At 43.6% G+C, this 22874-nt stretch overlaps 2 protein-coding genes across 4 annotated transcripts; one reads left to right on the forward strand and one right to left on the reverse strand.

Annotated features, from left to right (window-relative positions):
- Nucleotides 1-2876: 2876 nt before the first annotated feature.
- LOC135176665 (glutathione S-transferase) lies at nucleotides 2877-12213 on the forward strand. The gene is made up of 7 exons (XM_064145832.1): nucleotides 2877-2984; nucleotides 6354-6460; nucleotides 7495-7546; nucleotides 7881-8013; nucleotides 9089-9230; nucleotides 11092-11223; nucleotides 11610-12213. The coding sequence occupies exons 2-7, from the start codon at nucleotides 6374-6376 to the stop codon at nucleotides 11730-11732; spliced, it is 669 nt and encodes a 222-aa protein (XP_064001902.1). The 5' UTR covers nucleotides 2877-2984; nucleotides 6354-6373; the 3' UTR covers nucleotides 11733-12213.
- Nucleotides 12214-13600: 1387 nt separating this feature from the next.
- Nucleotides 13601-22852, reverse strand: TMEM14A (transmembrane protein 14A). Of its 3 annotated transcripts, none has more exons than XM_064145835.1 (5): nucleotides 22654-22852; nucleotides 21322-21407; nucleotides 19043-19144; nucleotides 15118-15205; nucleotides 13601-14128 (listed from the first exon to the last, which is right to left on the reverse strand). In XM_064145835.1, exons 2-5 carry the CDS (start codon nucleotides 21395-21397, stop codon nucleotides 14089-14091), a joined length of 306 nt encoding a protein of 101 aa, XP_064001905.1. In that variant the 5' UTR covers nucleotides 21398-21407; nucleotides 22654-22852; the 3' UTR covers nucleotides 13601-14088. The 3 variants fall into 3 exon arrangements, with proteins under 3 accessions (XP_064001905.1, XP_064001903.1, XP_064001904.1); XM_064145833.1 differs by having other exon boundaries at nucleotides 21322-21455; nucleotides 22654-22695; XM_064145834.1 differs by lacking the exon at nucleotides 22654-22852 and adding an exon at nucleotides 21499-21511.
- Between the last annotated feature and the right edge of the window lie 22 nt (nucleotides 22853-22874).

Consider the following 22874-nt stretch of genomic DNA (forward strand, 5'->3'; position numbering starts at 1 on the left):
AATCAAGGAGAATTAGTTGACGTGACTCATGTAGAGAGGCAACCTGTCAAAAGTGAAGAAAAACCAAAATAATGAATAATCAAACCAAAAACCCCAAACCACCAAACCCCAGCCAAACAAAAATGCTAGCCATCAAAATTTTATCACTGCATGCTTTTTAACTGCAGGAGATTCTCAGCCGTGCTAATTACCTTTAGCTAGTGGGTTGCCAAAAACCTGCAAACAGGAAGCACACAGTTTTCTGCCAGCACAAATGTTCCCAGTGATGATGACCTATCATGAACCTCATATTGGTACACAGTCAGAATTACTCAGACCTTTACCTTCTGCAGGTGAAGAGTGACCAAATGGGACCATAGTGCTATTTAAGAATGGAGAATTTCCCATTGGCAGGGAACTGTTTGCAGTTGTCTTTATAGGAGGAGTTACTGACCTATATAACTGCAAGGCAAAGCTACTGAGAGCTTAGAGGGAGGTTAATTTGTACGAGGTAAGCTCTTTGGATTTTGGACATGGATTGGGAACTACCATACTTGAAAGCCAGTCAGCCAGTGGGTTTTATGGATGAAGTACTTCTATGGACCTTCTTTACTAAATATGGCTACGTGCATCAAATGTTAAATTATTAACCAACTGCTTTCTAGGTGTAGATTTACGAAACAGAAAGGTAGACCTCAGAAGTGTGGAGGGCTTCTGCTCACTCTCCTCTTCCTACTTTAGAGAAGATGCTGTTATTTATAAGGGCAATATGGGGCTCCTTTTTTGGGCCATTTTCTTTTGTTGCAGTTAGTGCTTCAGCTTTGTCATTGACACAGTGTCAATAACTGTGAAGCGAGTATGACCTTGAGTCCTGTGTCCAGTTCTGGGCCCCTCAATTCAAGAGAGATGTTGAGGTGCTGGAAGGTGTCCAGAGAAGGGCAACAAAGCTGGTGAGGGGCCTGGAGCACAAACCCTATGAGGAGAGGCTGAGGGAGCTGGGGGTGTTTAGCCTGGAGAAGAGGAGGGTCAGGGGGGACCTCATTGCTGTCTACAAGTACCTGAAGGGAGGTTGTAGCCAGGTGGGGGTTGGTCTCTTCTGCCAGGCAACCAGCAAGAGAACAAGGGGACACAGTCTCAAGCTGTGCTGGGGGAGGTCTAGGCTGGATGTTAGGAGGAAGTTGTTGGCAGAGAGAGTGATTGGCATTGGAATGGGCTGCCCAGGGAGGTGGTGGAGTCACCGTGCCTGGAGGTGTTCAAGCAAAGCCTGGCTGAGGCACTTAGTGCCATGGTCTAGTTGACTGGCTAGGGCTGGGTGCTAGGTTGGCCTGGATGATCTTGGAGGTCTCTTCCAACCTGGTTGATCCTACGATGATGATGTGCATGCACACGGTTCTGAATAGGGTGGATGAGTCTGTCTAGAAACTCTTCTTGCCTTAAGTTCTAACAGAGTTAGAACTGGACCAAGCAGATAATTATGCTCTGTCTGTGTGTCCTGGGTTTAGCTAGGAAATCTAATGTTACCAGAGACAAAATCTAAGCTCATGTCTTTGGGTGATGGCCTAAAGAACCGAGAGGAGAAGGGAGTGCTGTAAATGAGACCGAAAGCTCACAGTCCTTCCTGTAAGTTTATAAAGGAGCACAATGGTTGCTGGAGAAAATACAGCCATTTCTGAGTTTATATGATGTGTCTGGGTAACAGAAGGTGTGTGGCAAAGAGGGCAAGTCCATCTTGTAAAGACTCGCTGATCAAATGGGACTTGGGGGTGGAAGTTAAGGGGGTTAGGGGTACTGCTTAGAAAATGTAAAAGAATGTTCATGAATATGTATAAAGCTAACACAATGTTATCTAGTCCTTACCCTTTATAAGCAGCACTACATTTTGCTAGGGCCTGCTTCTAGCAATTTTGCTATTTGCTATGCACCCAGTGTTATTTGCCTTTATTTTATTGTTACCTGTTACACTTAAATTTTAGAGTGAGTTTGTTTCTCACAGTTGTTCAATATAAATTGTACATTCCAATGCCCAGTTCTGGGCTCCTCAATTCAAGAGAGATGTTGAGGTGCTGGAATGTGTCCAGAGAAGGGTGACAAAGCTGGTGAGGGGCCTGGAACACAAACCCTATGAGGAGAGGCTGAGGGAGCTGGGGGTGTGCAGCCTGGAGAAGAGGAGGCTCAGGGGGGACCTCATTGCTGTCTACAACTACCTGAAGGGAGGTTGTAGCCAGGTGGGGGTTGGTCTCTTCTCCCAGGCAACCAGCAACAGAACAAGGAGACACAGTCTGAAGTTGTGCCAGGGGAGGTCTAGGCTGGATGTTAGGAGGAAGTTGTTGGCAGAGAGAGTGATTGGCATTGGAATGGGCTGCCCAGGGAGGTGGCGGAGTCACCATCCCTGGAGCTGTTGAAGAGAAGACTGGCTGAGGCACTTAGTGCCATGGTCTGGTTGACTGGCTAGGGCTGGGTGCTAGGTTGGTCTGGATGATCTTGGAGGTCTCTTCCAGCCTGGTTGATTCTATGATTCTATGATCACTTAAATGAAGCTCTACAGCTGGGAGGTGGCCAAGACGTTTGAGCACAGTAATATGTACTAAGTATGTAAATGCAACAGCCAGTGCCCTGAACCAAACCGACGTCTGAGTAACTCGGGGTACTGACAGTGCTGCTAACACTGACAATTTCTTCATGAGCAATGCCATGTGGCTGGAAATGTTTGTTGTCTTGCATTCTTGATGCTAAAATCTGTTTCCAGCCCTCAGCTACCCTCGCAGGGTTTAGGGAAGAGATACAACTGCGGGAAGCCGAGCCTCGGTGTCCCAGCGGAGCTGCCGTACCGCCCGCGGGAGGCTCCCGTCCCGGGCGGCGGCGGGGCTGCTGATGCTGTAGGAGGCGGGGCGGGCAGTGCGGCGGGGCGGACGCGGCGGCTGGGGCCGGGCACTGTCGGCGGAGCGGGCGGCGCGGGTGGACGCACTCGGCGGCCCGGGCCGGGGATCTGTCGGCGGCGCGCCCAGGTTACCGGTGGCGGCGGGGCGGGGAGGGAGCGCTGCTGCGTGGGGGGGGTCCCGCGGGGGTGCAGGGCTGAAGGAGGCGGCCTGGCGGTGGGGTGAGTGTGCTTACGGAGCACGGCGTGTGTAGCCGAGCCCCTGCAGACCGGCGGAAGCCTGTTTTCTGCCGCCGCTGCTGGGCGCGGAGGGCAGCGCAGGGTCCGGTGGGGTCGGGGTGACGGCGGTGGGGCTGTCTGCCTGCCCTCTCCAGATCACCTGCGTAAAAGGGAAGGATGCAGCCTTCCTGTCGGGCTGGGGGCAACTGCGCTCTTAAGGTGGTGTTACGGCTGAGCCAGGCTCAGTGCGGTACGTGGCCTGTGCCGTAAGACACATCTGCTGGATCGTGCGAGCCCCGTGTAAGCTGTGAACAAAGGAACAGAGCGTGGCAGAGAGCTACTTTGGGGTCTACATCCCATTAGGAGGTCTTCAAGAAAAGACTGGATGAGGCACTCGGTGCTAGGGTCTAGTTGACTGGCTAGGGCTGGGTGCTAGGTTGGAGTGGATGAGCTTGGAGGTCTCTTCCAACCTGTTTGATTCTTTGATTCTATGACTGTGCAGCAGATCATGAGCGTGTTGTTAAATTCAGTTATGAGCTTCTCGCCGGAGCCCCTTTGCCTGAATTGTTTAGGGCAAAATACTGTGATTTCTGAATGCAGTGATCACAGTAGCTGCCACTCTGACAACTGCCTGGCTGAAGTCCAAGCAAAGTCTCATAGGTTAGAGCACGAAGAAAGGTTGTTTGTTTGTTTTCAGGTCCATTATTGCTACTCAAGAAAGATAATTTACCAACTTTGCTACTCTTTGGCGACTCGCTGCTTTACAAAGGGATATTCGTTGCAGAGCAGTAACAGAGGCACTGCTTTGCAGCTCTGTAAGCATTCAGTCTAAATCCTGGAGTCAGTCCTTTAGCAGCTGTGGCAGTATGGGTGGGCTTTGTTTTTCACAATTAACATAGTTTATCAATTGTTATATTCAGGACTCTTGCCACCAACCAGTGTTTTTAATAATAGGTTCTTTGCAATGGTCATGAAAACATGACACAAAGGAAAACATAGGAATCATAGAATCATAGAATCAACCAGGTTGGAAGAAAAGACCTCCAAAATCATCCACTCCAACCTAGCACCCAGCCCTAGCCAGTCAACCAGACCATGGCACTAAGTGCCTCAGCCAGGCTTTTCTTGAACACCTCCAGGGATGGTGACTCCACCACCTCCCTGGGCAGCCCATTCCGATGGATCTAGAACCCTTAAGAAATGACTACTAATAATATAGCCAACATCAAACTGTTAGAACTGGAAGAGAGGTTCTTGCAGCTGATTATACTGCTTGCCCACTGGAGGGACTGCTCAAGGCAGAAGTGACTTGGATTCAATTACAAAGAGGCTTTTGAGTATTTGCTCACAAACATTTTATCTCCAGATTCCCAGGGCTAACCTCAGTTTCCAGATAGTACCCATACACTTGCAGGGAGTTCTGTTGGTGATAGCTGTTGAGGCTTCTGAATCTTCCTAGGCTCTAACAGGCTGCTGGGAGAGAGGCAGACAATCTCTGATCCTGGTTCCTCTTGGATCACTCCAGACTTGGCACGGAGGCTTGCAGAGGTGCAGGCAGGATGTCTTGCAGTGTGTAGATGGGCACAATGTTGCACTGGCTAAGTGAGGCTGTTGTGTGGAGGCACTTAATGCCTATTCCCTGGTCAACTGAGGCAAGGCAGTTTCCAGGTATACAAACCCAAAGTAACAGGGCTTGTTATTATGTAGTGGGTAGAGCATGGCAGTATGCAACTGCAGAGAGCAGTGAGACAGAAGCATAATAAGGCAGAGCACATCATGTTTACCTGCTCATCTCTTTTTATCAATGCAGCCTAAGACTAATGGTTCCTTGGCCACAGATTAGCCAATCAGAATGGCAGTTTGCCAATCTTGACCATATTAGGTAATGTCAGGGCTTAGTTTTATATTTTTAGGGCAGAACATAAGTATAGAAAAACGTGTGGGTAGCCAGTTTACAAATTTGGAAGGAGAGAGGGAAACTGGAAGGCACCAGGGCCTTCGTTTTCTTTTCCTGCAGTTGCTTCTCCCAACAGCAGAAGAAGGGAGAGCAGAAAACATGTCTGGATAAGCCAGGATGTGTTTTAGGCCTGTTTTGGCTTTCCTTGACAGCAGTGCAGTTCCAGGAGAATGTAAACGTTTTCTTAGCCCAGAAAATGCCTCAACCCATGTCCAGTCACCATGAGGAACTGTGATGAACAAGTACAGGTTATATGGATAGAAAAAGTGGTTTTCTACTGTGTAGTCTGTGCAAGAATAAATCAACCTGCCTGTAAACAGATAAAAGCTTGGCTTAATGATGACGCACTCCATTAGCTTGTGACTTTGTCTTATTAAACCTTCTTTCTTCCATTAGGACTCATTAGAGATAGAATACAGTGCTGGCTTTGTTTCTAGCACCAAGCAAGTTCACTTCAGTTAATGAGTTCATATCATAGCATGTGACAGCTCTGCTAGTGAAATTTGAAAGGACAAAGTGTTTCATCCTGATGCCATCATCCAGTGGGCTGACTTCATCCTCCTGCTGCTGGGGGCATTAACCAGGCCTTATCTGCCCAAGTGGCCGTGGTCTCACCTGTTTGATTTTGATTTTAAAGTTACATTTTCAGAGGCAATAGGATATAAATTGCTGTTGCAATTGAATGGTTGTTCTTAAAACTGGAATGGTTCTCGAAGTTGGTCCACATTCTCTTAATGGGTGTATTGTGATTTGGCTAATAGTCAAAATACAACTAAATAGTTGAAATACATGCTGGAATATATAATGCTGTTAGGAGCTCATATTCATAAAGGCACAGCAGTACATGGCTCTGGAATGTCATAATAAGAGAGGCAAAGATAATGCTGGTGTCTCAGGGTTGGGGTTCTTGAGAAGCAACTCATTTGGCATAGCACACTTTCAAGTCTGGGATGATATGGATGCTGTCACAAACCCCAACAGTTACTGAAGGGATTGCATTGCTACTTGGTTAAAAATGTATTTGTCCAGGAATAATCTACAGTTCTGTTTTGGCTGTAAAACTCATGCTCTCTAATGTTTTTTTTTAAAGATATGTATATGATTTAGTAGCTGCTAATTACATTCTTTCATTATTCATCTTTGAATTGCTGCAGTAATCCACAAGAAAAGGTAGTTGTATCAAGCCCAAGTATAGGTCTCCATTGCCCCATCTGCTTCCATATTCATCTAATTGTATTTAGAGGTATTTAGTTTGGAGTGCAACATTTTAAATGCTATCTTGAAGCACTGTTTCCAGTAAAATCATCTTCTTGAATTTATCAGGAAAAAAGAACTCTGCAATCATGTCAGGAAAACCCAAGCTGCACTACACCAAGGGGAGGGGGAAGATGGAGTCAATCCGATGGCTGTTAGCAGCAGCCGGGGTTGAGGTCTGTATCTTTCCTTCTTTTTATTGTTTTAATATAACATGGTCAGACTAATTTGTGATTAAAATAAGCATTCTTTGGAAAGGCTTCCCGATTACATCTATGCTCAGAGCTGTGTGTGTTGTGATGCAAAATATGAAGATTCAGTTGTCTTTATTGAACATATTCCTTGAGCAGCAGTTGCCTGCTAAAAGCATTTTAACCTAGAAATAGTTGGTGTTATTTTTTGCAAGGTGCTTTAAGCTGATGAGATCCTAGATTGTTGCTACAGATCAAAACTGTGTCTCTCTGGCTTTTGATGAGTTCCCTTCTCTGTGTCTCATGATAGTTCTCCACTGGAAGACCATGTGTAGCACATGAAAAATGTTAGAAAGTTATCTCCAAAGTTCTTTTTGTTCTTTTGGTCAGGAGCCGAGTAGGGTAAACCAGCAAAGCTGCCCTGGAGGCAGCAAGGTCTCTTGATTCACATAAGGTGAAAACCCTTCTAAGGCATCTTAATTCCTGCATGCAATTTTTGCTTGGATATGGTGCTTTGAAAGTGTTTTCTTATTTATGCATTATTGAAAATAAAAGGCTTTTTGAATAGTGCTCACTTCTGAATGTTGCTGGCTGTGCATGAGTGCTGAGGAAACAAAGATCTTGCTTTCATTCAATTATGCTCATTAAAAAAACCCCACTGCCAGCAGGGACAAAGAGGGAGGTAAATGCTGTGTAACAGAGGCATGACTTACTAAGTAAAACATTTCTCACTATTTCATGTGGCTGTTTTTAAGTGAATGCTTTGGTGGCTGGCAATTGCACAAGCAAGGAGAGTTATTGTCATAGCAACAGAAGCTGGGTTTGAAGTGTAAAGCATTGTACAGAACTATGGGGTTGGGGACACTGCTGAAACAATGATGAAGCATAGGAGTGGGAAGTACAACACAATCATGAGAACGGTGGAGAATAATGTGAAGAGGTGGAGTCTACCTCGCAGACTCCCCTCTACTTCCCCTGCTGCTTTTGGAGTGACAGTCTTTTCAATGTTTGCTTTGCAGTTTGAGGAAGAATTCATAGAAACAAAGGAAGACCTAGAAAAACTACGCAACGGTGAGTCAGCAAACTGTACTCCAAACATAAATTTACACCAAAGTAACAAAGAAATATCAGGTGAGATTTTTTTCCAAGACATTCAGTAAGATGTGACCAGTAAGGAGAAGATTTGAGAGGTCTGCTTGCTTGGGAATGTTTGCAGCCCTTGGACTAGCCTTGAGCTCTGTGGTAAAGGGTTGGACTTGATGATCTGTGAGGTCTCTTCCAACCTTGGTGATACTGTGATACTGTGATACTGTGAATTGGAAATGTCTTGATGTTATCGGCACGTCTCTTTCTCAGATGTAGTGCAGCACTGCAGCAGTCTGAGTTGTTTTCTTTTCTTCCCTAGATGGAGTCCTGATGTTCCAGCAAGTGCCCATGGTTGAGATTGATGGGATGAAGATGGTGCAGACCAGAGCCATCCTCAGCTACATAGCAGGGAAATACAACCTGTATGGGAAGGACCTGAAGGAGAGAGCCTGGTACAGTAAAAGTGCACACTGTCCTTAATGATGCTCCCTCAGTTTTTTAACATTTATGACAGAGCATTGCTGTGAAATATCTCCATGCAAAGGCTTATACACATCTGTTAGTTCTTTATCTCCTGGCTGAATAGACCTTGTGATTGCTGTGTGTTTGTATTGAGAACGTTATGGCCACCTTCAGGCTCATTTGATTTCAGAGAGATCAGAAGAGAATTAATTTCCTGGACAACTGCAGAATCTTAATACAACACTAAATGTGTGCCTTTTGTGGTTTTTTTTTTTCACTTTAAACTGGAAAACAGTAGGAAGAAGTACAGCTGCTTGAAAATAAGTGTATTTAAGTATTCTGATTTCCTTTTTTCAAACTTTTCTTTCTCCTTGTAAAGAATCTTTCATAGCTGGTTTGAAAAAAAGCATCTTCAGTGGGTTAATACTACTGAAAGTTAGCCCAGTATTTTCCTAATAGTACTTTACTATGTAAACTGTGGATACTTTTAATTGTCATCATTAAAGGGCTAATGCAAAAGCAGAACTCCTTGTTTACACTTTCTTTGAAAGAAAATATCATGCAGAAGTTCAATTAAATCCTTAACCTAACTGCCTGCCACTTCCTCTAATGGACTTATTCTGTGATAATGGAGGGGCAGCTCCAGAGACTGGGAGGGATTTTTATGGACTGGCCTATCTAAACTGGCAGTTGGCAGCCATTCGTTGCTGCGATCCTTTTGAGCAGTAGGGCTCAAAGCTACTTTTTATCTCTAGTGTGCTGTGGTCTTTTCTCCCACAGCATAAATGAACAGGTTACCACTGGAAAACAGTATGAATTCCACTTTAAAGACAAAATTTGCAGACTCTTTCCTGTTGCTAACACTGTGAGCCTGTTTATAAAGACCTGTGCTTTGAAAGAAAAAAAACCAACCTGGAACCAAAACTGGGAGAATAAAAAGACAAACTATTGTGTTATATTACATTCACTAATAAGTATTTTACTCAGTGATCACTTTAGCATTGTATCCCCAGAACATAATCAAAATAGAATGTTCAAATTCTAAATGTGAAATGTTTGTTTCAGGATTGATATGTATGTGGAGGGAACAACAGACCTAATGGGAATGATTGGTTCCCACATTTTCCAACCAGCTGATGCTAAAGAAAAGCATATGGCCTTAATCATTGAACGAGCTACAACCAGATACTTTCCTGTTTATGAAAAGGTAAGTGATAGATCATCAGTAGTCTGCATAGACAGTGAAGTGGGTACAGGTTCCCTCTCTACACTCCTCTGGCCCCACATACCAACTTCAGGAAGGCAAGTGACTGTAGCTTTGGAACTGTATGATGGAGCCAGCATTCAGTAATGTACAGGGAGAGGCACAAAGTAATATTCAACTACTTTCAGTACTGATTATTGTTGCTGTCTTCTCTAAGACTCCTTAAAGGTCACACTTTTTAAACCTAGCTTGGTGGCTGATAGCATTTTGCGTAGGTGCACCATTTAAATGCCTGTGCCATTCTTCAGACCTTACTGCCTGAAAGTCTATATACTCTGGCTGTCCAAAGCTAAATAGAATTCTGCTTTGTAATTAAGGACCTAATTCTGTTCTTTGCTTTAATATATTGTACTTAGGCTGCCCAGGGAGGTGGTGGAGGCACCGTCCCTGGAGGTCTTCAAGAAAAGACTGGCTGAGGCACTCAGTGCCATGGTCTAGTTGACTGGCTAAGGCTGGGTGCTAGGTTGGACTGGCTGATCTTGGAGGTCTCTTCTTCCAACCTGGTTGATTCTATGATTCTATGAGGATTCTATTGCTCTCTTTTCCTGAATCGTTATTTGGTCATCCTTAAAAGTGCACAGAATGGCTTTATAAACATTAATGCTTGAAGCAATTATTTTACTGGCTAGCCTGCACTAAAGAGCTGGCCTCTAATGAGCTACAAGGTAAAATATTGCTATGTTTACCCACCCCCAAAAAGCCCAGGAGTCTTTTTTGCCTAGACAAGAACTGATCAGGAGGAGTTGTTTGCTTCTCCCTGCAGTGTAGCCTGGATGTTACCGAGTTGCTGTTTTCTATCAGCTTGCTGTTTATTCTGTTGTTTTGTTTTCCCCTTTGGGGTATTCTAAATGTTTTTGGCATTAGCATCTTCCTGATTGAATTCAGCCAGCTGTGATCCTTATCTCACTAGCCTACTTCTCTTTGTAATTTCACTTTTTGTACCTTGTGTGATGGTGCTATACAAACTTTCTCACAGTGCTTTTTCAGAGCATGGAAGGCTGTGCCAAGTGTACAAAGCTGTGTTTCAGCTTAGAGCTGGGTTTCTGGGCTTGAACCCTTGTTTCACTGGCAGCTGAAGGCCATTCAGAAAATACAGGACTTGATGCAATTTCACACATCCCTTTATTAGTGCCTTAGACTGCACAAATGAAATCCACAGAAGCTGCCCTGTGAAAAAAAAATGTGCATAAACATTGTAAACCAGTGCTGCTATAACCAGAGTTCAGATAGTTCCACTGCCATGGCAAAGGAGGGCTGTGCTGAGAGAGCTTGACTGCACACATCAGTCTGTCTAAGATATAAAGCTTGGTTACTTTTGATAGAATGATTAATAATTTTCCTATTGTCCCAGCTGTTTAAGTTGTTCATTGATTCAGCTTATCAGGGTTTGCAGTCACTGCATTATGCAATCCATCCTGACAGAAAAACTACCTAGCTATGAGGGCTCACTTTAAACACTCAGCAGCCAGGTAGAGCAGTAAAACCACTGCAGGCAGTCTGGTTCTGATGCTCTGTTTGGGGGTTTTCGTACGGTGGTCCTTGTTATAACAGTATTACTTTACTCCTGTTTTCTGTTGTCTTTCTTGTAATACCAGACTTGATACAGTTACCTGTTGTAGGTTACAGTGAGCAATAGGTCCACACACACTGAAACGTGGGATCTGAATGAATATTTTTGTCCTATCTATCCCTTTCTTATTGATAGGCTTTTGCATGAATTTACCTTGCTGTGCATTTTTCTGGAAATGTCTCTGTACTTGAATATCTATATAAAAATGTGACTTGTTAAACTTGTGTTTTGTAGGCCCTGAAAGCCCATGGCCAGGATTACCTTGTTGGTAACAAATTAAGCTGGGCAGACATCCATTTGCTGGAAGCTATTTTAATGGCAGAAGAATGTAAGCCGGATATACTGTCTGCATTCCCTCTGCTTCAGGTTAGTTGTCATCTGATCTCAGAATGGAATGGAATACACAAATATCATTGCCCACTTTTAGAAGTAATTGATTGAAACTCAGGTAAACTTTATAGCCACCACCATTGCAGATCAGAATATTCACAGGTGGATATTCCAAGAAGGCTAATATGTTGTAGATGTATTTTTGGGGAGCTGGTGGGGTTTGTTTGTTGGTTTTCCATATTTTTTTAATGGAAAATGCTGAGTGAGCTGCCCAGAAGTTGCTACTACCTTTCTTTGCTTAATAAATATGCCTGAAAAGTAAAATATCCAAGTCACCTCATTTTTAACATATGAATGAAGGAATTAAGGAATGAAATTGTAATTTCCTTACACTTACTGGCTTTACTTGCTGTTTCTCACAGGCTTTCAAAGGAAGAACAAGCAACATTCCAACAATCAAAAAATTCTTGCAGCCTGGCAGCCAGAGGAAGCCAAAAATAGATGAGAAGTTTGCTGCTCATGTGAGGAAAATATTCAATTTCTAATCATGTGGCTGTTACACAACTGTAGTTGTTACCAGAGCTGTGGCTTAGAAGCGTAAACTGCATAGATGTGTTCTGTAGGTTGCATCATGCAGCCAGTGACATAACTGCTGAAACAGGATATGTGTTTAGCTTAGAGTAAAAGGCTAATTTGGATCTTATTTCCTGGAATAAGACCCATTTGTTTCCATGAAATAAAATATGCTGATAGTTTGTTTTGCTTAATTACAGTACATGTCAGCTGGGGTAGGACATTTCATTTGTAGCTTTCAGCATACTGAGGAAGCCACCTCTCTTCCCCTTTATAAACCACAGGAGAGAAGAGATACTCCATAAAAATGAGGAAGTCATTTAAATTAGGCTTGTTTCGTTCTCTAGTCTCGTAGATCAAAGCTCACTGTCCTCATGCTGTACTTCACTGCTGTCTGTACTTTCAGAGCTGCAATTAAAACAAATAAATACTCAGAAATAATAAAAAAAAAAACCTCATGATCCTCGTAAGTTTATGGGCAAAAGCAAGAATCTTATTTAATCCCCACATGACTGTCTTCAAAGCAATTTTGTTCATTGAAAGATCAAAGTACTTGGGTTTAATTTGCCTGGCTTGGTTTTCATCCACTGATAGCACCTGTTCCACTGCTTTTTGAAGCTTGGTTAGGTGGCAAACATGAGGAAAAGGCTGCTCGACTCATTGTAAGGCTTTACCTTCTCCAGTCCCTTCCAGTAGTTTGGGCAGTAATAGCTTCAGGGTTACAGCTGGTCATGGATGCTAGCCCCTATGGCTTGTTCAGAGAATTCACAGAACAAATTCAACTCTGGACACGCTCAAAAATGTAACATCTTAATGCATTTGGGATCTGGAGTAGTAGAAGCCTTCCTGCAGCTGCTGCATTTCAGCACTGGGTTCCCTAAACTTTCCATTGGAACTTAGGCAGGATTCACCTTGGTACAAATGTCCCAACTGCCATTGGTCACCCAAAGTTATTATGGTACATGGCAGTTCCAATTCTTCCAACATGGCTTAAAGTTCAACTTCAGGAGGAAATGATCCACATCTTATGTGCCCAGCCCTCATCTCAATTGGTAATCCATGGCATTCCAGCTCAATCACCTCTTTCCAGCTCAATCACCTCTAAGCCTGGCAGCACCTGGAGATGACTGGTAATAGGATTTTTGCATTCTTTACAAGATTCCAGAGCTGGAAGCTGTGGTTTGGGGTTGATGGGGGGGATTCCACTCTCCCCTCCCCCTTTTTTGTTGTTTTGTTTTGGTCAGTTGTGCCTTAGACAGCTGAGCCACCGACATCATCTTGTTACCATCTAAGCCTCTGCCAAGAAAAATATGCTTGGTATTCTGCTGATGGACTTATGGAGCACTGAGATCTGATTTATAACCTTTATAAGAAAGCTCTGTTTGAAAAAAAAACATGAAAAGAAGTGGAAAAGAAAACAAAAATGCAGATTTTAATCTTCAATAGCACACTCACCAAGATTTACTTTGCTAATGACGTGGCTGCACATTCCTGTGGACTAGAAGATAGTCTTGGCCACACTTTGGAGACTCAGAAACTGTTTAATTATTTCCTGTGCAAATCAAAGTAGTGGTACCCCCTGAATAGTTCATATCTGAGCAGTCTCCTTTGCTTATGGGGAGGCCTTCAGCAAGATAATCTTTGTAGGGCCACAACAGCAAACCTGTGTAAGAGTATCAAGAGTGAGAGCTTAGACTAAACCTGTACGTGCAAGACAGTGAACCTTCCTCAGCTGTGGTTTGTGTTTGTGGGAATTAACAGCATAGTATGTTTTAAATTGGTCCTGAGTAAAAAGCAGATCACCAGACCCTTCCATTAACAATTGGCTCAGTAGTCTGTGTGAAAAAGCAGAAGCCTCACACAATTTACGTTTTATTTGACCACTGATAATAGTATTTGCATTACGAGCAGTTGAACAAGTGCATGTGTTTGAAAAGAAGGTGAGTTTTCTACTACACCACAGTACAGGCCAGAATTGATTACTGAATCCCAGAAGCTACAAAATTATGGGTCAATACAGTACAGGTTTTTAGCATAAATCATGTATTTATATACTTCTCTTTATATACTACTCAATTTCTTGGAGTGCTCAGCACTCCTGAAAGAGATCAAAATTAACAAGAAAGATTCATTGAGTTAATAGACTGTTTAAATGGAAATAGGTCAAAATATATCAAGAAAACAGTTTAAAAAAGAGATACAGATCTTTACAGGAAAGATAAATGCAGTTTAAGACTTGTGTTCAAACTTGTCTTTCAAGTATGGAGCGCTTGCCTGTTTGTTCAGTATGGCTTGGCAGTCGTACTTCCATTCTTGAGTTTCCACATTCTACAGCAGCATAAAAACAAGCCTCAAAATCATCAAAAGGCTGTGAAGAAAAATAGAACAAAAAGGATAAATATGGTTGTGCATGAACAAAACCAGTGAAAGTCATCCTTAAATAACAGCGCATTCATAAATGTCTAACACTAGAACCTCTGGCAAGCAATCTTTAAAGATGGCCTCAGTGTCTTTTGAAACACAATCCACCCAGGCCTGAAAAGCAATCTACAATGGAAATGAACATTTTCCACCTAAGTCCTGATTCTTCAGTTTTGCATCTTGACAATTTGCATCCAGCTTTCTTCCTCCCCTCTATGTAAATGGAGCAAACCAGTTAATGGTGTTCTCTTAAATCTGAAGGAATAACATTCATTGTTACCAGAAGATGGAGATTCTGGCATACAGGTGAAAAATGACTTTGACTTACAGACTCATTGAGAAAAAGAAAACCTGAGTCCATAAGAAGTACACCATAATTCAATTCTAAAATAGCAAGTACAGAAAGTTATGTTTTCCAGCAAGCCAAAATAAACAGCAGCAATAATGCTGTCAGAATAGTTAGAAACATCATAATTTGCAGTAATAATGACAAGGTTCTTAGACCAGGTCAAAAATGTCCTAGCTCCCAAAGGTTTCATGCTTCCTCTAGTTTTGAATGCAGCTCTTCTAAACCAAAGTGTTGGTCTTTTTTCAGATGACTTTACTGTGTGAAATTAGATGACTAATTTTATGCAGATGTGTTTGAAAATACTGAGGCTTACCTCAGGTTCTTCCAAGAGCCTTATCAATATATATTAATATTTAAATGCAGAGCTCTCTGAGCTGAGAAAGCCAGTCCACATCAGATGTATCTACCCAGTGAGATGAACAAGCTGTTCACTGGAGACAGGACTGTGACCTCCAGACCAATTTCACTTAAGCCATACAGTTGCTGGATGACAGTAACTTCCACTCATACTGGCTGGAATTGGATGTCAAATGGCAACTATCTGAAAATCAGTGAAACCTTTATATGAAGATCCTCAATATGTTTACCTCAGGCATGCCACTATTCCGGCTGGCATTAATTTCTTGGACCTCTTGAACCTCATTCCCATTATAATGGTCAAAAGAAAAGATGAAACTGTAAAAGACAAATCAATATACTTATGTTCTCACTTCTTCCAGTGGACCCTTCAGGAGCATGGAGAGTTATCAAATGTCATTGCTGTATTTTGCTATGAACTGCAATTTAGTGAAACATCAGATCAGAGCTGGGGTCTGCAAAAATATTCTTGCTTTTCTAAACACGGTGCTACAACATTTCTCAGTTACAAATAAGGTTTCCACGTGCAGCAGAGTGCAAAATCCTACTCCACAAATACTGTTTGCCAGACAGAGAATTCTACTCCCCTGTAATCTACATTCAAGGGGATACAAATAAAGTAGGAAGAATCTTAGACTCATAGAATCAACCAGATTGTAAGAGGCCTCCAAGATCATCCAGGCCAACCTAGCACCCAGCCCTAGCCAGTCAACTAGACCATGGCACTAAGTGCCTCATCCAGGCTTTGCTTGAACACCTCCAGACACGGTGACTCCACCACCTCCCTGGGCAGCCCATTCCAATGCCAATCACTCTCTCTTCATCATAACAGTTTTGCAGAGTACTCCAAATTCCTTTCTTCTCCTGTCATGGGTTTGAATGGGGAGGAGGAGAAGGCACAAGAAGTGCTTTCCCTGCCCCTACCCTGCAGGCTTGGAGGGGGAAGAGCAGGAGGCACTTTCTGCACGTGTGCTGACCCGTGTGGAAGCCTGCAGTGGAGTCAGGCTGAGGCTTGGCTGGGTTTTTGCACCCAGTACAAAATGGCAAATGCAAAAAGAGAAAGAGAGCAAGAGAGAAGGCAAGGGGGTTCCCACCTGGAGTGAGTTCCCACCTTGCCAGAGTGCCTGACAGGACAGGCTCCTGCAGTGACAGAATTCCCATTCTGGACCACCTCCGCTTTTGGGCGGCTCCGACTTTTTGACACGGTTCTCAGTTTGACACCGTCTCTGCCTTTGAACAGCTCTCCTCACTTGTGCACCATCTGTGCAAACTTGCAAGCTTGGCAAGTCCTGGGGTCCACTTGAGAGAGCTGCTGGTGGCACCAGGACTCAGCTACTCTTGGATCACAGCAGCAGCCAACTTGGTGGCTGCCTTCCAGACTGGGGAAGCCTATCAGTTTGGCTCTCCCCTGCCGCTGCTGAGGCAGCACTGCTTCCACAAACACCTGTCTTGTGGCAGCTGTGTCTCAAGACATTCTGAGTGTGGTGGCTTTGCCACTTGCCTCTGCCACGTGGATCCAACTATTGGATACTGCTTACAGAATCAGGAGGCTGAGCTGAGCCACAGAGAAATCCAGCAAGGGATCACCTATCTCACCTCTGCGAGGAAAGGCTGCTGTTCTCTCAGTTCTCTGCTCATCCTGATTGGTAGTGGGGTAAAGCTGTGTTAATAGCTTAGCCTTTTCCATTGCCTGACTTCCTAAATCTCTACATTTGTCCATAACATCCTTTTGCAGAATTCCTGATCGAATTAGCATCTGTAAATAAACCTAAACTAGTTTTGTACAGAGTTTGGGAGTGGAGTTTTCAGGAAAAGAAAATAATTCTAGTTATATAATTCCCGACTCTGCTACATTAATTCCCTGCCTCCATGACAAACAGTAACATTATGAGTAATGTCTCATAAATCCTACCACCCTAGATGGTCAGAACTATTTTCTAACTATTCAAGAAATTAAAGCATTCAATTTGATCTGTTTTTTATTTGTGGAGCCTTAAAAGCTAGACTGGAAGGTTTGCTACCTGTCTTCACTACAGATCATGGCTATCAACATCTCCATCATGACCACAAGTTCTTGTTTCCTTTTGCTATGAGGGAACCCTATCTGTGACAAGAGGTGGGCATTCCAAAAGGGCAACAAATGCAGCACAAAGCAGCAGAGAACAAGCAACATGAAAGGAGTTGCACCTTCTTCCTGGAGGAGTTTTACTTAAAAATGGAGGCAAGAATGAACTGATCTGGCATGGGGATTTCATATTGAACTCTTGACTGAAGAGCACTACGTAAATGAGTGGTGAGAAGACTTAAAACTGCACAGGCTTTGTTAAAGAACTGCCACCTGAAATGCTCCCTAGAAGTGGGCAGAGGGGCAGGATTTCTCATTCTTGCATCCAAAGTAGTGGCAGTTACACAAATCTTTTACCTTTTTTATGGAGCAGTTGAACCATCTATCTAATTCTCTTAAAACTCCACTGTCTATACCTGTGGACAGTCCTATACTTACAGGTGTTAAGAATTAGTCTTAAGCTCACTCCACCATTATGAAATAAGCTCTGATGGTTACAAGCACCTTAAAAACTCTACCAGCTATACAAGTGTACCCATAAAACATACTCAGGAAAAAAAAATAGTATGTTCCATAATCCATTGCTCTTATTTTCTGGTCCCATAGTCTTGGTCCTCTCAGGAATGTCTGAAGAGTAGACCACAATATGGGTCTTGCCAGAGCCCTGAGAATATTTACAATAAATTACAAGCTACATAGCATGTTCACTCTGTAATGTTCTTTTCCAGTTATCAGCATCTGGCTTTTCACATGAATCAGTGAGTTTATAAGACATCCAACTTTTAGACATTATTTGATGTTTTGTCTTAAGTCAAATTCAATACATCACTAATTCAATCCAGTAAATTAGATTCAGATCAGAAATGTCATAAATCAGGTGCATCAACTTGCACTCTGAACAGCACTATCTACTGCATACTGAAGTATGAACCTTGCTACCAAGATATCATGCTAAAATATTACCTACATTATTGTAGAAGCCTCTTGCATAGGTGGTAAGTACTGTAGTTAATAGGCAGTTTTAGTTTTCTACAAATCCTGCACCCAAATTTGTGATTTCACCCATAATAATACAATACTGCATGCTACTTAAAACAACTCAGTCTGAGTGACTGCACATTTACATATACTTAAGGCTACATCTCCATTCCAGAAAGGTGGGGGAGTTTAACAGTGAGGTAACTTAACCTAAGCACGGCCATCGTGGCAAAATTGGACTATCTAATGGTAGGACACCTAGGAGCAGATCAGGTATGCCACTGCCACCTTAACTAAAGAATTCAGTTGGTGAGAACATTGTTGTCAATGCTACCCAATCAATTTTTTAAATAGAAATGTTTACAGCTGTGGCAGGTGTAAAGCACAAAGCCAGCATGAAGACTACACCAGAAGATCTAACTAAATTCAGAAAAAGCAACTGTGCACTCACATGGTCTGGATTAAATCTATTTCAAATGCATTTCTATCTGTGAAACCACAGCCTAAGCCACCTCTGCTAAAACAATGAGACAAGCTCCCAATGGCTCCTACTGCAAATCAGTTGTGTGAGGGTAACTTCCCTCTGAGACATCCTAGTTCCTTGCTTGCACGAGTGTTCCATGGCAAAGTAGCTAGCATGACAATTACTGCAATTACAGTTTACATCCTGTATTTTTCAACAGCAAAGCAAAAACCCTAAGTCAAATGATCTGTTTAATTGGGGGCTGAGGATATGTTCCATGATGCAAGACTGGATCCCACAACTACTGTAACTTCTCAAATTACATTCTAATCTGTGCACTAACGATTTTACTCCAGCCCATTCCCATGTTTCTCAACTTCATTTCTCAACATTTGTAACCTTAGGTAATCATCTAATAAAAGGAGGCACAGCCAGGTGGTCACACACACCTGCTACCTTTGGATTAATGATCTGCTTCTGATTCCAGATAAACTCTTGAATTTTGCAAGCTGAGCTGAAGCGTTGAACTCTAAAGACTAACATGCAAAGCAAAGCTATACTCTGAATTTAATGAAAAAGAGAATTTTACATGCAATTGAGGAAGCTGCATTTGTTTTCTGTGATTGTTTAACCGTAGTAAAACACTTACACAATGATATCTTCACATTTCTTGGGTCACGTGTCACGCAGTAAGCTCCATAACCAGCCACGGAACCGAAGGTCAGACCAGCAACTAAAGAGATTTTACTACCTGCAAGAAACCACTGAAGTGTTATTTCTCAGTACAGTAACTTTGAGCTCTATCTTTACATAGTAGTTCTATCTCTCCAAATACTTTTAAAATAGAACCAGTTTTACCACAGTGCAACTATGGCACCCAGTATGAATAGAGGGGTATTACTTCTGCAACTGAGTCATTCTCTTAAGTGGCATTAGGGGCAAAGTTGACTAAATCAGAGGGAGATGATCAGGCTATGATAGTGCTTGCAATTTGGGTAAAATAACCTTTGAAGCACAGATCTGAATTTGGTTATTTTCTTTACTGGGCACACCTTCAGAATAATTTTTCTGGACTCAGCACTTGGAAGTTTTCAAAAGTAACAGAAATGTGCCAGTATGTATAGAAGGGTAAACCGTACAACACATACAGTCTATGACATCAGTCCTGAACAAAGGAATGGTATTGCAAACATCACATTTAATGAATAAAGAATTAAAAACCAATTAGATGGTAATGAGGATGACAACATAGTCTTTAAAACTAACTCAATGTCTTCTTTCAGTGCTATTACAAAACTGACTTATAAAGCCCAGTGTTTTAGTGTGCTAGTTTGAAGCAGGCTAGAATGCTTTGGTGAGAAGAACTAGAGTACAGGCTGTGAAAGGAAAACAGAATGATGTCTACCTCACTCATAGGCTTGCTGAGAGATACAAGAACAAGAATCCAAACATGGACAACTCACTTCTCCTTGGGGAATTGCCTGAGCTGCTTTTCTCTCTAGCCTCTCTGCCATCTCTCTGATTAATTCACTTTGCTTCCTAATCCCTTGGCTGAACCTCCATTCTTGCTTGAGTCTGGAGTAAGGCTGAAAGGGGTAGGGGGAAGGTGGAAGGGTGGTTAAGAGCCCCTCCTGGGGACTCAGGTTTCTGGGAGGGCTGCTGTGTTTCTGTATATTTTACCTTGTCTATTTCTGTCTATAACTGTATAGACTGTAAATATCTGCTTGTATATTGTGCTAGCTGTAAATATAAGATTCATTCAATTTCCAGAGCTGGCTGAGTCTAGTCTGGGTGATTTCCAAAGTTGGGGGGTGTGTGTGGTGGTGAACACCCAAACCATCACATTTAGTAATACACAGGTTTCTGAACAGGTATTTGACTTAGTACCATATGATGAAAGCATAAATCAGCACAGCAGGCATTATCTGGATTAAGCTGATTCCCAAATGTTTTTGAATAATGAACTCATAACCCCTGATGTCATTTAGTTACCACTCCAGAATTTTCAACAATCATTATCAATTAAAAAATAAAATCTAGATTCAATTAAAAAGAAAATCTAGATTGATCACAAAGACTGGTCACCTACGAAAGAGTGAAGAGAAGCAGCAAGTGAGATAGTCAGTGAGTGCAGCTGGGTGCAAACAAACAAACTCAGCAAATGTGTTCAGAAAGTCAGATATAAGGCCACGTCTCCAAGAGCAAAACACGAGTGTACAGGCAAACAGTGACACTGAATCACAAGAATGGGGCTGGGGAATGGCCACAGCAAAGATTAACGTGCTGCTGGGCCTTGTGCTTAGGAGGGAAGTCATTGAGGAGCAGCCTGCAGAGCCTGCCTGCTCGTCCTCGGTACCACTGCGACCTCTTCCGGGCCGCCCTGGTCAGCTCCCAGAAAGGGACTGCAAAAAACAGTGAAATACTGAAAACCTGCCTTACAGCGCATGATAACCTAAAAGCTGCCTGATGATCTTCGAGTGAAAATGCACAATTCTAACAGTGTGAGATACTTAACCATCGAATCAGAATACGCAAGTAAGTGGTTTCCTTTCCAGCTTTGCATCTGGAAATCTCAGAATCAAGCCTGGGTATCTCCATACAAAATATGCTTTAACCAAACATTATCTACTGTGTTCAACACAGGAATAATGCAAGGAAATTCAAAGGCCCAAAATACACTGAAGGTTAAATATGACAGCCCCTTTTTATCCTGCAGACAAACTTATTAGTTAGATTAAATGCTTAAGGTAACCCAAGAAAATCTCATGAGACTCAGCTCATCTATAGCAGGGCAGGATGCATTTAAGATGCAGTTGTGCTCCTTCTAGCCAAGTTTTCATGTCTCATATTGATTTTTTTTTTCACAAAGCATAGCAAAGAGCAAATTCAAAATGCTTCATTTCCAAAACCTGCTGTCCCAGTGTTTACCTTTACGAGTGTATCCTACAACACCTCCAACAGCCAGCATTGCAGCATATGCAAAACCAATCCAGTCAATAGCCATGGTCCCAGCTCTGGAGAAGAAAACACACTGCAGCTGAAGGCAAGTGAGTTCCTACCTCCTGGTGAAATAAACATCATTACTCAAAGTGCTTTAAATAATACCTAACATATATTTGACATTTGACATTGTTTTGACATTTAAAAGTGTGTCTACTTGCTATTGTGTAATCTTAACACCGATTGCTGCCCTTCCTTACACCTCAGCTTCTGAGTATATTGTGTTTCCATTAGAGAAAATCCCTATTTTGGGGATGTATGTGACATGGGGTTTTCCCAGTCAAAAACACATGTATGCAAGCAAAAAAACCCTGACACCACCCAGAGCAGTGATTTTGTCACACCTGCTCCACATCGCTCATCCAGGCACGCACATACACAGGTCTGCTGAGTTTAGTGCCTTTTAACCGGTCTGTACTCGGTTACTTCAAGCCAGGTGCTGGTACGTGACCCTAAGCAACACTTCACAGGTCCTGAAACACCAGGCAAACCCAGAGGTTTTCAAAGCCTGCTCTAAGTTTCCAGACGGATACCTTGGGCACTGCTTGGGAAGCTATACGCACAGAAGCTTCATCCTATCTATCTCTGCTCATTTTGTTTCACCTTTATATTTTGTTGCATTGCTGACGTTCAGTTTCGGTCTTCTAACAAGTAAATTACTGTTGCCATAAGGCTTCCCTGGCTGGGCTTTAAACGCACAGGTGACAGCGGTTTGCAGCCTGACAGCCCCAGCAGGACTAAGGCCTCCCCAGCTAGCTGGAGTGGTGTATCTTCCCCCTCCTTCTCTTCAATTACACTTAATTAAGTGCACCTTTCTTTGTAGCTGGGCAGGTACGTCCTTGATCACAGCGTTAGAGGGGTGGCAGGGGCTGGAAAGAGCACACGCTCATCATTCCGGGTCAAAGCCTCTCAGAGCAAAGCGAGCAACTCACGGCAAGCACCCCAGAGCTGCAAGCCCCGCAGGAAAACAGGCGGGTTCAGGGCACCATGGCATCCCTCTCCAAAAGGGAGGTCGCGGCCAGGCTCGAAGCCCGACCTTTGATCCACTCGGCCTTTAATCCCCACGGCCTTCGTGGCCTAGGCAGACGGGCCGAGGCGGAGCGCAGCCGGCCGCTTCTCTCCCGTTAGAGGATCGCCATCCCTTTCGCCGCAGACCGCCGCCCTTTCGCCTCCCCAGCAGCCTGCCGCTCGCCACAGCTGCCCCGCTTCGGCTTCGCCCAGCCCCTCACTCGCTGCCGCCGCAGCTCAGCCCCACCGTACCTCGTCTCGCAACGCCGCGCCGCACCCCGCCCCACCGCCTGACGCCCTCCCCCGGGCCCGCCTCCCGCACCCTGCAGGCACCCGAGGCAGCGCCGCCCGGCGAGGCAGCGCCGCCCGGTGCCGTGGGCTCGCCGAGTCTGCGGTGGATGCTTCACGTTACCGCCCGGCTGCCGTGCCTTGGCGGGCCTGCGACCGCACCACGGGGAAGGAGGGCGTCTGCC

Source organism: Pogoniulus pusillus, chromosome 7 (assembly GCF_015220805.1).
Source record: "Pogoniulus pusillus isolate bPogPus1 chromosome 7, bPogPus1.pri, whole genome shotgun sequence".
Lineage (NCBI taxonomy): Eukaryota > Metazoa > Chordata > Aves > Piciformes > Lybiidae > Pogoniulus > Pogoniulus pusillus.

Bases quoted from the DNA above. Each gene is read 5' to 3' on its own strand.
- LOC135176665 (XM_064145832.1), top strand. From the start codon at position 6,374: ATGTCAGGAAAACCCAAGCTGCACTACACCAAGGGGAGGGGGAAGATG. The intron at 6,461-7,494 runs GTCTGTATCTTT...TTTGCTTTGCAG, and splicing joins TAGCAGCAGCCGGGGTTGAG to TTTGAGGAAGAATTCATAGA. The intron at 8,014-9,088 runs GTACAGTAAAAG...TGTTTGTTTCAG, and splicing joins GACCTGAAGGAGAGAGCCTG to GATTGATATGTATGTGGAGG.
- TMEM14A (XM_064145835.1), bottom strand. From the start codon at position 21,397: ATGGCTATTGACTGGATTGGTTTTGCATATGCTGCAATGCTGGCTGTT. The intron at 19,145-21,321 runs GTAAACACTGGG...GGTTTCTTGCAG, and splicing joins TGTAGGATACACTCGTAAAG to GTAGTAAAATCTCTTTAGTT. The intron at 14,129-15,117 runs GTAAACATATTG...TTTTCTTCACAG, and splicing joins GGAATAGTGGCATGCCTGAG to CCTTTTGATGATTTTGAGGC.